Source organism: Typopeltis vanoorti, chromosome 19 (assembly GCF_054136105.1).
Source record: "Typopeltis vanoorti isolate ZY-2024b chromosome 19, IOZ_Tvanoo_1.0, whole genome shotgun sequence".
NCBI lineage: Eukaryota > Metazoa > Arthropoda > Arachnida > Uropygi > Thelyphonidae > Typopeltis > Typopeltis vanoorti.
In genome coordinates, this window is record NC_143567.1 from 95,371,504 (window position 1) to 95,387,538 (window position 16,035).

Sequence of the window (16,035 nt, forward strand, 5' to 3'; positions counted from 1 at the left end):
TTATTAATTTTCAAGTCTGTGAAGTGAATAAATAAAACAAATCTTCGAACATCTTTTATTCCGCAAAAAAAGCAGAGCTCCTTTAGCATAACTACCTTTTTAAAGACAAGTGGGAAGCTGGTCTCCACACTTAAGCCTCCACCGATAGTCATCTCACACTATGTGAACCATGACACCTTCAGGGAAGAAGAGAGAGCTTGAGAATGGCAGATAACTGAGCCATTTTGTGGTCCTAAACCCTCACACTCATATTATTGTCTTAGGTTCTACAATTGATTTTCTGAGGTAGGAGGTAAGAATAAACTCTATTTATGCATGCCAAAGATCATCTGACTTGGGAAATTCTAGAAAAGTTTCTGTAGTTGGTAACTAAAATTTTCTATATAACAGTCTTGCTTTAGGTAGTCTAGTACTATGGATGCAAGCACCATTTCCACTGGGCTGCACTCTCTCTCTCATATACTCCAGTTCAGTGTAAAAAATTATTAAAAATAATTAAACCAAGTGGGAAAAAACTATGTTAAAAATAATAAAATGTAGATAATAAAAAGTTTAAATAATAAAAATTCAGTGCAAATAATATTGGTTGATATTATAGTTTATCAAAAGATCTCAGATTTTGTGAGCTGGAAACAAAGATTGCATGTGGTCCTTGACAGTTTAGATTATTGGTTTCTAATATTTAGTGCTAAATAACCTTTTTGAAAATAGCAACTTGTTGCTAATCCATTTTTTCTCCCTAGGCTCAAATAGATTTAAAGAAGAAAATCAAAGATTGCATTAGTTTCGAAGAGGATGATAAATTGTCTAAAATTGATCACTGGATTCCTCCACATCATGTAGTATGCTCTATTTCACCATCTGGGAAATGCATGATGAATGTAATAAATTCATCTAATTTTGTTATTTGCATTGTTATGCCTATATGAAATATTTATATATTTTTTAAAAAACCTGAATTTCCAATTCAGGTCAGTCATTACCCTCTCTAACTTATGTTCACTCTGCATTAAGATAACAAAAGTATAAATCAAGCATAGACTTGATTTATACTTTCATATTTTTCCTATTTATTTCCTGATTTATTCTTGCTTTTCTCAGTATAGACTGAGACTTATTTATTCTATAGAATTACTAATTAGTTCTAGTTTAAGCATCTAAAGATTACCTATTCATTGACATAATGTTGCGGTGGGCCCATTATATTACTAAGAAAAGAATATAATTTTTGCTTTCATAAGTGTGTTTATAAGTCAGATAAATGAATACAAATAAAGTATTGACAAAAATCTGCAACCATATTGCAACTTTGTATATAATCATTTTATAAATCCATTCCTAGTGCCCAATTTATGGAAACTATCCTTAACTTTTTCAAGCATAATAGCTAATATTATAGATTGAGCATTATATTTCTCAAAAACTACTTGAGAAACTTATAACTTATATAGCTTCAGGATGTCTTAGCATCAGAGGTTGTTATCATTTTGTTTTTCCGTATACTTAAGCCAAATCTGGCCTGCTCTCATTTTTAAAATTTTTTTTTATAGCATTCTTTTTATTGCACAAAAGACACAATCTGTTTCAGCCATACCTATCATGTTCGTCTTTTATGTTTAATCTTCTTATTGCATGCACTGGCAATTTGCACTGAATGCAGATACAAGTAGGTGTGCATTCTTTAAAAAATCAATTTTAAAATTGTTAGAATTTTGAATTTTCATCAGGCTCGATTTTTGCATTTGTATTAGCTGTAATTCTGAAGTTTTTTCTTACTTCATTTATTTAATAGTATCCATGTTGTCAATACATTGTCAATATTTCTGAGTTTCTCTTTCCATAGTGAGTTGACCTTGTCTGTGCTTTGTTTGTCATATACAGTTTTCAAAGCTAGCCACATACCTTACAAGTTTTCTATTATTTAATATGAAAATTCTTTACTGCTATCAGATGGCAAATTTTGTTCACCCCAAATAATATAAATATTATTATTGTTATTGCTATCTGAGACCTCCACGGAGTCAACGATTCATCGAGGAAGACTATACGTCACCTAAACCATCTGTCATGTCTTCCCTTAAACTCATTCATAATAGATGCACTCACAGCTCTGTGATAGAAAAATCTAGCTCTTATCCCTTTCTTAACCAAACTTAACCTCCATAGATGTTTCCGTGTTCTCTCTCCCTACTTTCCATATAATGGAAAATTTTATCAGACAGTATCCTATAACACCCATACAGAAGTTTGTAGACATCAGTCATATCATCCCTCTTTCTCCTGTTAACAAGAGTCTGTAGTCCACATACTTCATCATCATCATCATCATCAAATTCCTGCCATGTACCCTCAAGGGGTGTACAGGATATGACAGTACTACATGAAAAACTTACATCATTACTAACTTCCTATCTACAATTTTCCTCCAAATCAGTCTGTTACTTGTCAAGACTCCAACATTATCAGATCTTATATTTCTATCGTCTAAGGCACTTTGTACCGTATCAATCCACCTATATCTTGGTCTTCCTCTGGGTCGTTTTCCTGCTAACCTGGCAGAGAACACTTGTTTTGCTAATCTTTCCTCTCCCATTCTATTTAAGTGACCATACCATCTGAGATTAGCTCTGCTAACGCATTCCTGTATGCTGACAATGTCAAGTTCTTTCCTAATATCCTCATTTTTAATATGATATTGCCATTGATGCCATCTGTTCACGCCTCTAATCTTTCTCAGGACTCTCATATCTGCGGTTTCTAGTCTTTGGTCAAGTGTTTTACTTCTGACCCAGCTCTCAGATCCATAAGTTAAAATTGGTTTGAACACAGTCTTGTATACAGCTAATTTAGTGTTCCGACTAATTTCTTTCTTATTCCATATGAATTTATTCAATTGACTTCCCACGATACCAGCTTTGCTGATTCTGTTGTCTATTTCTATATTTAGTTTACCATCTTCAGTAAAAATTGTGCCTAAGTAGCTGAAATGTTTTACTTGTTCCACAGGTTCTCCATTCACAACACAGTTGACATTTTCAATGATTCTGCCTATTTTCATTGTCTTTGTCTTTTTATTGCTGACCTTCATACCATATCTATTACAACAGCTACTCAATTTAGTCAGAGAATCTTGCAGACTTGTAGCGGATTTATTTAGAAGTATAACATCATCCGCATAAAGCAAAGAGCTGACATTAACATCTCCAATTTTGATATCAGGTTTAATACCACATTCCTTCATAATGTGATCCATATAGATAATGAATAACAGAGGGGATAACGTACATCCTTGTCTCACACCAGATTTAACATTAAACCATCTTCCTGTACTTCCTTCAATTCTAACTGCTGACTCACAACTCAAATAAAGACTAAGTATTGCTTGATATAATGCCCCATTGACACCATATAACTGCAGCGTATTGAATAGCTTCTCTCTTGGCACCTTGTCATATGCCTTTTCCAAATCGACAAAACTTAAATACAGATCTTTGTTATATTCCCATGCTTTCTCGACTATTTGTCGTAAAGTGAAGATCTGAATCTGACAGCCTCTATTTGGCCTGAATCCAGCTTGTTCTTCACCAAGCTTTTCTTCCACAATTCTTCTCAACCGTTTCTCAAGTATACTTGCATAGATCTTGCCAGGAACACTCAGTAGGGAAATACCTCTGTAATTCTCACATTCAGTTTTATTTCCCTTTTTATATATGGGTACTATGAGAGCTCTACTCCAATCATCGGGAATTCGTCCCTCTGTCCAGGCTTTCTGAACTATGCAGTGCAGCCACTGTAAGACTCTTATACCACCATACTTCAGCATTTCTAGTCGAATATCATCTACTCCTGCTGCCTTTCCACATTTCAAGCCTTTGATGGCTTTTTCTACTTCAAGTATGGATATGTATTCCTGACTGCATGCCTGGTCAGTGTTTTTTATCACTGTGCTGTCATCACTGCTTGTTTCATTTAGCAGTTTTTCAAAGTAATTACTCCATACTTCAAGGATATCTCTTTCTCCTGTTTTCATTTCACCTTTATCATCTCTAATTCCTTTTACAGCACTCTTTCCTCCATTCCTAAGCTTCTTCAACAACCTCCAGAATATTTTGCCACCTTCTTGATATTTATTTTCTATATTCTTGCCAAAGTCCTCCCATGACTTTTGTTTAGCTAGTTTTACACACTCTTTAGCTTTCTTACATTTGTCTCTGTATTCTGTAAGAGTAAAAGCTGATTTATTTGCCAGGAACTTTTGATATGCTTTCTTCTTTTCTTTCACTGCCTCTTTAACTTCCTGTGTCCACCAGGGAGTTCTGATTTTTTTATCCTTGCACACAACCTCACCACATGCCTCTCTGGCAGAATCAATCAATGTTTCCTTCAGAGTTTGCCACTGAATCTCCAAGGTTTGATTCCTGTTCTCAAACTCTTTCATTTTCTTTTCAATAATATTTCTGTATTTTAGTCTACAGTTCACATCTGAGAGCTGCTCAACTTTTATTCGCTTTAAAACTTTCTTAGATGTTATTCTTTTCAATATGAAATTCAATTTTATCCTGCTCAAGACTAAATAGTGATCACTTCCAATTTCAAATCCTCTGTACACTCTGGTGTCCTGCACCAGGGAGAAAACATCACTATCGACAATAACATAGTCAATGAGACTTTTCTTATTCCTAGCCTCTTCTCTCCATGTGAATTTGTGCACATTTTTATGTTGGAACATGGTGTTAGTAATAACCAGTCCATGTCCTGAGCAGAAATCCAACAGATATTTGCCATTATTATTAGCTTTGCTCTTTTCTCCAAATTTTCCCAAAATATTTTTGTATGTCTCACAATCATTTCCTACTCTACTATTTAGATCCCCAACAAGGACCAACTTTTCCTTTTTCATTGTGTCAGTTGCTTTTTCTAAAGCCTCAAAAAATTCCTCCACTTCTACCTTAGTAGAACCTTCTGTGGGACCATAGGCACAAATAAGTCTCATTGTCCAGTTTCCCATTCTCATATTTGCCCACATTACTCTACTTGAGACTGACTGCCATTCAAGAAGATTAGCCTCGTATTTTGTGTTGAATACTATGGCTACTCCTTCTTTTCCTTGATTGTCATTGCCTGAATATAACATTTTGTATTTATTGCACAGAAAGATCTCACCAGTTTTGGTCTTTTTTGTTTCAGTCACCCCTATTATGTCGATCTGGTACTTATCTAATTCCTCAGCTAGCTCCATTTCTTTGCCATTCAGGCTTCTTACGTTGATAGTACCGATCTTTAACTCTGGTGATGTTGAGTTGGGGTTTGTTTTCAGATTTGTTCCAGTAGCTGACTTTTCGCTGTTCGCCCTGGTTCCCTGGTGAAAACAACGGGGGCCTTGTTTAACCGGGCGACGCCCCAGCCGGCATGAAATTTTGTCATGTTGTACCATCATTTTTTATTTTGGTTTAACCAATAAGAATACAATTTGGTCGGCTAGATCCCAAATTGCCAGCCCATCCTCGTTCGTACAGTATCAAAGTAGATACCCAACAGGGTGCACCACGAGAAGGTGAGGATTGGACATTAGGTCAGAAGCCCTGGTCGGTTCTCCGCATTCCTTTAAAGGCTATGTGGAGGTCTCCTCTCAGTTATACAGCTTTGACCCTTAAGCACCCCTGTCCACATACTTACAATCTGTATATTATCCATTTATAGATTTTTGTTTTCATTCATGTTATTTCTTTGATCGTATAAATGTTTTGCAATATCTTGGTTCATTCATTCATTTCGTATGATGATTCAATGGTTGTGAGCTCCTTTTATGGGGCAGTACAGCACCACCTCAATTCCCCCCCCCCCCTCCCCCGTTTTTATCCTGGCTTGGGACCAGCATAGCTGACAATTCAGACCTATGGCTGGAGGGATTGTCTGAAGTATTCCTGACTGTATCCATTTGTGTTCACAGGGCCGGTTTATAGGATGAAAAACCCCAGATAAACTGGGGGGGAAACCCTACTGTCCACACCCAAGACCGGCTAACTTGACTATGGCTGAGGAAGATCCTTAAGCTCCTCATGTCGTCGATGGGAATCGAACCTAGAACACTCCTTACTCAGGCATATGGTTGTGAAGCGCATAGCCACTAGGCTAACTGTGCGGACAATATCTTGATAAAATGCTTTGTTGGCTACTAATGTATCATTATTTATCTTTACAGATTTTGTTTTATTCTGTTTCCTTCTGTATTTTTTTTATTCTATTTATTTTCTCTCTAACTATTTGATTGATGACTGAAACATCTTTAAATATTCAGCTACTTCATATTTCCTCTTTCATTTTGTTCTCCTGTGCCATTTTTTCCTATACACTTTACAAGTTCATTTTTTCCCCAGTTGTGCATTAGTCTCCCAACACTATTGTGTGGACTGTGGGATCCTGCAATATTGTATTTAGATGCTGTGCCATAGAATTATTCTACTTCATCATCACAACTGCTGGTTGGTGCATATATGTACACTGGTGTCCAAAAGTTAAGGATGAATACCTTCTTGTATACAAAAAGGATGAACTACATTCTTGTATATGAAAAAATTTTCTTAACTACAGCCAAATGTGGACATACATTTATTGCCAGCATACTAATTAATTAATTTACACAAGAAATGTGTTATAAATTTCATACAAATTAAATTGCAATACATTTTTAGCAAAAGTTATAAATTATCTAAGAACGTAGTTAAGGAATTAATGTATGGTGCTTTCAGTATGGAATATGTCCATCATGAACTGCATTGCAGCTCTCACAATGTCATACCATGCTTAACACCAAGTGATTCAGGAATTCTTGAACTAAACCGGCCCACTCCTCCTTCAGAGCAAGGATAAGGCCTTGTTTGTTTTCTGAAGGGGAATTTCGAACAGCAATGTGTCTCCTTATTACATCCCAAACATGTTCTATGGGATTGAGATCTGGGAAGATTCTGACCATTTGATTCACTTAATATCCTCGGTATCCAGAAGTATCTCCACTGCTCTTGTACAATATGATGTGACTTTGTTATCCATAAAAATGAATTCTTCATCTACAGAACTACAGAACAATTGAACATGACATTGAAGAACTTCTTTGCAATATCGTTCACCAGTCATAATGCCTCCCCACACCATGCCCCAGCACTGCCATATCTATCCCTTTCAATAAAATTCTTGTGATTGTAAGCAGTACCACTTTCTCATCAGATCAACTGTCATCTAGAATCAAAAAGAAGACTAAAATGACTTATCTGTAAAGAGCATCACTGAAAATATGCTCCATGATGAGCTGTGGGTGAAGAGATATAGACTACAGGCCATCTGGTGTTTACGCCTACTTGTCACAGACTCCTTGCTACAGATTGTCGAGATATCCATGTATGTACCTGTACTTGAATAGAGCAGACTTGCAAGCTGACCTGCCATGGGGCATTGATTATGTTTTGCTGTTAAAACCAAAAATCTGCCTTCATGCTCCGTGGTAGAGTGAGGGCACCCTCTTAGCAAATGTCAGGAACACATGCCATTGGTTTGAAATGTTGCCCAGAGCCTGGATACAACTCTATTGCAAGATTCTAAACTCTCTGGCAATATCAGTGATTCTGCAGCTTCTTTCCAATAATTTTTCCCTGCCTGAAATCATGGTGATGTCTTTGGGACATTACAGGACATCCAAGTTTACAACTTTTTACAACAAAAGAGCTTTCTTCAAACACAATTTGCTTTGTGCCGGTTTTTGCCTTTTATCCAGATGAGTGCCACCAGGGGACCCCTTTGCACGTGATTCAAAAATTTGAATGTATACCCACTCTCTACTCAAAATTGTCAGTTATACAAATTGCCACAATTTGATTCATCTGAATTGGCAGTTGTAATCTTCAAAAATACTGTTTGTCCTCAGGTTTTGGACATCAGTGTATTATTTTAATGGTTTTCTGTTCTGTTGTTTGTACTATGTCACCCAATCTGATATTCCTGCATATTTAGTAACCTTGTTTGCTATACTTTTGTTTATGAGAAAACCCACTCCTCTCTACTTGACATCTAGTCCTTACTAGTAAAATACATTTTCTGATTTTCCAGTGAATAGTTATAAACTCATATATGGGAATTTCTAGTATTGCTCACTTGAGCCTTGTTGGTTTACCTGTGGATTAGTTGGGTGTAAATATTCCATTTGGTTGGAAAGACTTGAATTCAGTTTTAGAAAGGAACTTTTATGAGAGAAATTTTGCTCCTAGAATCTCAGGGTTTTTTTTTTTTTTTTTCCATAATTCCACCTCAGCTGGAGAACAACATATGCAGTTTACAGATACACATGCCTCATAGTGTTGGTCACTTTGGCACAATATAAACCAAAATACAGTCTTTTGGCAAACGGCAGTGCAAGCAGAGGTATGCATTAAACCAGCAGTAGAACTGCAGTCATCTGTTCATTTCCCCAAATTCAGTTTGTTGAAATCACAGCATATGGTATGGATATAATATTTGGTTGTGGAGGCAAGCAGAAATTCTTTTGATCAGTACTAACATACAGACTAAATTACATTGTGCCACGTGAATGTTTTTCTCCTCACGCATATTCTGTCATACAGTTATTAGCAAATAAAGTGTACATATTCAAAAAAATAAGACACTTTTTTACAACTTTCTGCAAACATCTCTAAGCACATGTCCATCAGGAGTGCTTCTGCTTCATAGAATTGTTACCAGTATTCCAGTATCTCTCAGTGGCATTGCACTGCTGTTACAAAACCCATTCACAAATGCTATCCATGACTTGGTTAGTTGAGGGGATAATATTATAATCTCCAACCAGTAGTTACATGATAGACGATTTTTCATTATTTGGCTTGAAATTACATCTCCTTGCTTTTTTCGGAAGGCTGTAGTTGCTTGGTAAAATACCATGCTTGGTCTCTGTAGCAGGGAAACTGAATTATCTAATCCTTAATCCACCCATGATACTAAATGGGTGTTATGTCTACTATCTTTTATAGCTGGGATTATATAAAAAAAAATGTGCTTTTATGTTCTATTCTTTGATTAGATTAGTAAAACATTGGATTGGACTACTTAATACTTAATATTACACCCTGCTTAGTTTCAGTGACAACTTAGTCCTGGTCTGAGAAAAAAATAAACTTATGTTTTCTCAAACCGATTTTCATTTCCCATACATGAAATATTGAACATCTTTTCCCATCTCATATAGTTGCATGAATCTATAAATTTAAGTCATGATCAGTAATTTTTTTTTTTTTTTTGATTTTAGTTTATATAATTTTTATAGCTGATCTCACTCTTGCAATTATTTACTGAAACACAGGAATGATGTTCATTTCTTATAATGAACAGTATTTATGTTTCAGATAATAAGAAAAACATGGCTTGCAGTGGATTCTGTGAGTGCAGAAAGCAATGATGATTTTCCTGTGAGTATATATTTTCAACATTTGCAATATATATTATATTTATATACAAACCATAAACATTTCTATATAAATATATTATATTATTATTATTACAGAACCTCTATGACATTAGCAAAATCATTAGGAATTAAATGAGTTGTCACTGCTGTAAGCATTAACAACTCATTCTGGCAGTGCATTCCACTTGTCCACTATTCCAATGTAAAAGATCTCCTCTTCACACCTTTACTCACCACACTTTTATACAACTTCCAGAGATACTCTTACCCTTTCATCTTTCACTTCTCTTTCTATAATCCCTCCCCTCTGTTAACCGACTAAAATCACCTCATTCATATATGTGTCTATCCTGTTACATTGTAGGATATCTGTATTAAAATTCAGATATCCCACAATAAAGTTAAGAAGTTAGTAATGTGGTATTAATTTGTCAAGGTTGTAGCTTAGGATGAATAAGAATTACTATTTGTCATACCTAGTTTTATAGATTATTAAAAAGGCCTTTAATTCAGATAATTTAAACTGAAATATATTGATTTTTAACCAGTGATTTATAAACAATGCCAATGCAAATACAATGCCAACAAGTTTCACCGACAGAGCTGTTCGGCTTCTTCAGGGCTTATTGAAAAAGAGAAAACTCAAAGTGACTAGTACAGAGAAAATGGAGTAACACTACTGTGTTACTCCATTAAATTAATAAATAAATAAATTAAAAAAATCGAAACAGACGTGTAACATTATACGCATGGAACGTGTTGTATTAGTCACTGTTGTGCGAACACGTTGTGTAGTTATGAGCAAAATGAAATTCTGGAAAACTGAGTGATCTTATTAAGGTTTTCCGTATGTCAGCAATTATCATTCCCTGGTTTCTGTTCAGATTTTCTCCAGAACGGAGAACTACTACGGCTTCCTTGAAGTTTCTATGATGGAAGTCTTCTTCTAGATAAGGCATGGAGCTCCTATCCCACTTAATCGTGTGGTTTGTAATCGCAAAATGATGGGCTGGAATTTTCTGTTCTGTTGTTATTAACATCACTTTTAATAACTTTTAACTTTTCCCCTCTTAACTTTTCCATGAATTCCTTCATGGAAAAGTTAAGAGGGGACTGCCCATAGCTAAGCCATTTAGTTGTTCATATATTGTGTCATTCCATTTAAAATAATTAGATTTGAGGCAGTGACGAAAAAGGTGAGCCATATCTACCCGGAAAGAGAGTTGGTGAATAAAGACACCACGTCCAAGGTAGTCTGTCTGTCTTTAATGTTACTTGTCTGTTTCAATTTTTTTTTAAATTTATACAATAGTGTTACTCCATTTTTTCTACTAGCCGCTTTGAGTTTTCTCTTACCATTATAAACCCTGAAGAAGCCAAACAGCTCTATCAGCAAAACTTGTTGGCATTGTATGTTTATAAATCACTGGTCAATTAAAAATCAATATATTTCAGTTTAAATTATCTAATTGAGTCACCAAATATAGTTTAACAATGAACAGCCTTCAATTCAGTTGATAAACAAGCAGTCATAATAGCAATGAAGAAATATGGAGTTAACAAAAATTATATACATCTAATAAACAAAATATATGAAAAAGTAACTGCTAGTATCCTTATAAATAAACACAGCAAAAAATTCTAAAAGTGCTTTTCAAATTATCAATAAGTTAACCAAACCTTTAACTGCAATTAATTGGAGCATAGAAGATGAAGATGGAACTCCTATCACAGACATCCAGCAAATAGTTGATAGATGGAAATGTTATGCAACCAAGCTTTTTCAAAAGGACCTTCAACTGACTGACAATATTTTGGACGGAATTTTGCCAGGAGGTTCGAAGGAAGGAGATTACCTGATATTAAAAGAAGTCATTACAGCAGTTACCTCCTCAAAAATAGGAAAATCACTGGGAATTGATGGTGTTACAATGGAACTGATATGCGAAGGAGGTGACCTCATCATAGACACCTTGCTAAATTTATTCCAGGATGTATGGAACAAAGAGACTTGGCCTTCTGATTGGCTGACTTCTGTCCTTGTACCTATTCCTAAAAAGGGAAACAGCAATAAATGTAGCAACTACAGAACAATAAGCCTTATTAGTCATCCAAGCAAAATCCTGTTAAAAATACTATTGTCAAGAATTGAAAAGAAAATAGAAAGCGGACTATCAGATCAACAAGCAGGTTTCCAGAAGTACAATCGACCATATTTTTACAATACACATACTAGGCAAAAAATACATAGAACATAACAAAATAATCTGTCACAACTTTTTAGACCTTCAAAAAGCTTTTGACTCAAGGCATGAGGCATTATGGAAAATTTCAGAACATTATGGTATTGACAACAAAATCATTAGGATTATTAAATCTCTTTATTCCTCATCTGATATGAGAATCGAAATTAAAAATTACAGCAGAGCACTGAACCGTTCTGGGCAGAACCAGGGGGGGTGTAAGACAGGGATGCATCTTGTCCCCCTCTTCTTTTTAATTGTTTTTTTCTGGAATATGTCATAGATGAAGCTCTTCATGAATATGACACTGGAATAGTAGTTGGTGGACTAAGAATAAATAACTTACGTTTTGCAGTCGATATCGATCTTCTGGCAGAAAGTGAAGAAGAATTACAAGAGATAACTAGCCGCATTTTTGGAACATTAAAAAAATATGGATTATACATAAACCTACAAAAAACAAAAACAGTGATAACCTCAAAATCAGACATTGAATTCTTAAAGATACAAGTTGGCAATAAACAAATTGAGAATGTAAACAAGTTCACTTATCTAGGAAGCATGTTGAGTCAAGATGGTCGTTCAAAAACTGACATTAAATACTGAATTGCTAACGCAACCAACTAAATGAATTCTATCCTCTTGTATGGTTGTGAGGGCTGGACTTTATTAAGGGAAGATGAGAGGAGACTCCTGTCTTTTGAAATGAAAACTTACAGAAGACTTTTGAGAATTCCCTATACCGCTCACGAAACCAATGAAAATGTCCGAAAACTGATTGATTCAATAGATGGGAGAAGAAGGGAAAATATTCTGACATTCATCAGAAGAAGACAGATGCAATGGTTCGGACATGTGGAGAGGGCTAATGGCATTCCAAAGCAAACACTAGAAGGAATCGTTCCGGGACCAAGGGTCAGGGGCTGACCTCGATTAAAATGGACTGATAACATCAAAAAATGGACAAATTCCTCTCTTTCTCAACTGACATCAAGAACAAGAGACCGAGATGATTGGAGGAGGCTAACAAAGAATATCACCTACCAGCCATGAATGACCCAACGCTCCATTTAGGACTATGGAAGAGAAGCCACTTCTGACTGAATCAATCCAACTGGATCTTGATCTTCTTCTATGTCTTTTTCCTGCCTTCTTGGCATTAAACACTTATTTTGCTTACCTTTCCTCTCCCATTCTGTTTAGGTGATCATACCAATTTAGGTTAACTCTGCTGACACGTTCTTGAATGCTAATAATGTTAAGTTCCTTTTTAATATGATTCTGCCATTGATGCCATCAGTTTACCCCATTAATTTTCCTCAGAACACTCGTATCTGTGGTCTCTAGTTCTTTAATCAAGTGCTTTATTTCTACACAATCTCAGCTCCCTAACTTAAAACTAGTTTGAACACTGTCTTGTATACTGATAGTTTGGTGTTTTGGCTAATTTCTCTCTTATTTCATATAAATTTATTCAGCTGGTACCCACCATACCAGTTTTGTTTATTCTGTTGTCTATTTCCAGATTTAACCTGCTATTTTCATTAAAAACTGTGCCCAAATAGCTGTATTATTTTGTTCTATAGGATCTCCATTCAGAATGTAGCTGAAGTTTTCTATGCTCCTGCCTATTTTCGTAGTTTTGGTCTTTTTATTGCTGCTTTTCATGCCAAATTTGTTACATATCCACAAGGGTGTTTTGCATTATGGGAGATACTGAGATAGGAGTGATGTTAGTTTGGTCCACCTTTGCTATGAGTTGCTCGGTGTTGTACTACCTTACCCCAGTCCTGAAGATATTTCAGGCGCAAACTATGTTTGCTCACACTTGGATAAAGGATTAAACTAAATTTATTATAGTCTAACCAAGTGAAAAATAAACTTTCAGCTATTATTCAATTTAGTTAGAGAATCCTGGAGACTTGCACTAGATGTTTAGGAGTACAACATTATCTGCAAAAAGCAAAGAGCTAAGTTTGACATCTCCAGTTTTAATATCAGGCCTAATGCCACTTTCTTCCATAATGCAATCCATATAGATGATGAATAAGAGTGGCGATAATGTGCAACCTTGTCTTATCCCTGATTTTACATCAGACCATCTTCCTGTATTTACTTCAGTTCTAATTGCTGACTTACAACTTAAATATAGAGTATTTCTTTGTATAATGTTCCATTTATCCCATGTATTGTAGTATTGTAAAATTTTTTTCTTTAGGCACCTTGTTACATGCCTTTTCGTGATCTTCTAAGCTTAAGTACAGTCCCTAGTCATATTTCTATGATTTCTCAACTATTTGTTGTAAAGTGAAAATCTGATCTTGACAATCTATTTATCCTGAACTCAGCTTGTTCTTCTCCAAATTTATCTTCCCTAATTTTTTAACTTCTCAAGTGTGCTTGCATAAATCTTACCTAGAACACATGGTAGTAGAGAAATTTCTCTGTAATTCTCACATTCAGCTTTATTTTTATTTTTTTTTATAGATGGGAACTATGAGAGCTCAACTCTATCATCTGAAATTTGACCTTCTGACCAAGCACTCTGAATTATGCAGTGTAGCCATTGCAAAACCTTGGAGTGACAAAGGAATTAATATTAATGGTAAAAACTAACTTGTTTACAGTACTTTGATGATATTGTAGCAAAAGCAAACAACAAAAGAGAACTGGAAGAAATGATGAATGAATTGAATATAGTAAATAAAGTAGGATGGTGTCCGCGCAGTTAGTCTAGTGGCTGTGCGCTTCACAGCCATATGCCTGGGGAAGAAGTATCCTAGGTTCGATTCCCATCGGTGACGTGAGGAGCTGAAGGATCTTCCTCAGCCATAGCCAAGTTAGCCGGTCTTGGGTGTGGACAATAGGGTTTTTTCCCCAGTTTATCCTGAGGTTTTTCATCCCACAAAGCAGGCAAACCGGCCTTCGGAACTCAACACTACAGGACATAGGATACACCGGGGAGTAGGGCTGACCACTTTATCCTGTGAACGGCTTGAGGTCTGATGATTAATTAACCATCGACACCGCAAGGTAAAAGATGGTAAAAGGAAGATGAGATGAGAAGTAGGATGGTACATAAGATATGAAAAATATTAAAATGAATGACAAATTTGAAAAACCCAAATAACAATAGACAATAACAAAATAGACTAGTTCAAGAATATTTGTGCCAAGGAAAAGAAGCATTTATGAAGAAATAAAAAGAAGAATTCAGCTAGTTTTGATGACTTTTGGTAAACTGGAAAAAAATTTCTCTTCAGTAACATAAAACCAGAAAATGGAGCCACACTTTTCAACCAGTGCAACATCCCGTTTATGACATATGGATCAGAGACATGGCCAGTGAATGAGGAAAACTGAGCACAGAATGGAGAGAGCCATGCTAAATAAGACTACAAGACAAAATAAGGAATGAAGATATAAGAAAAGAAACAAAAGTTTTGAATGTAATGGAAGAGAGTTTAATATTAAAATGGAGATGAGAAGAACATATTGCACAAATGAAAAGCGAGAAATGGACATAGACAGTCACTCCATGACATCCATATGAAGGAAGACAAATGCCTGTATGACCAGAGAGAAGATGGAAGGATAACCTGGTAGAGATAGTCGGAGAATGTTAGCATTGGAAAGCCTTCAACAGAGGAGATGGAGACAAATGAAGCAGGCCTGTAATCAAAAATGGTTATAGGCCTCCAGTGACTCCAAAAAGGGCTTAGAAGAAACCGCCATTTTCAAGGGGCTTGAAGGCAGTGAAGAAATTGTATTTTTTCAGAGTTCTTGCTTTTTTTCCTGATGTATCCTGGACATGGAATAGTGATTACATCACTATAATCTCTGTTTAGAGAATGTTGAGGAATGGGAAAGGATTAAGTATTTTGTTTCTGTTAGAATTACAGCAATTAGATAAGGAGATGTGACATATATGGTTAAGTTCAGCTTTCAGAGATTGATTACTCTATTAGTTAAGAGTTTTAATAATGCCATGCTGATATTATTAAATAACAAAAACAATGGGGGCCTTGTTTAACCGAGCGACGCCCCAGCCAGCATGAAATTCTATCATGTTGTACCAAAATTTTGCATTGTGCTTTTAGCCAATAAGAATACAATTTGGTTGAATAAATCCCATATTACCAGGCCATCCTCGTTCGTTCAGTATCCAGGTAGATACCTAATAGGGTGCACCACAAGAAGGTGAGGACTGGACATTAGGTCAGAGGCCTTTGTTGGTTATCCACATTCCTTTAAAGGCTATGTGGAGGACTCCTCTCAGTTATATAGCTTTGATCCTTAAGCGCCCCCTAGTAATTTATTAACTTTTTTATATTAGAGTAA

The 16,035-nt window shown here is 35.6% G+C and overlaps 1 protein-coding gene across 1 annotated transcript in view; it reads left to right on the top strand.

The window, feature by feature from the left end:
- The window catches only part of LOC150096368 (methyltransferase-like protein 25B), a 101,676-nt gene that overhangs the window by 35,129 nt on the left and 50,512 nt on the right, over positions 1 to 16,035 (top strand). The window contains exons 6-7 of the mRNA XM_090409042.1: positions 744 to 881; positions 9,390 to 9,452. Coding sequence (XP_090265168.1) covers positions 744 to 881; positions 9,390 to 9,452 — 201 coding nt within the window. The remainder of the gene's footprint in view (positions 1 to 743; positions 882 to 9,389; positions 9,453 to 16,035) is intronic.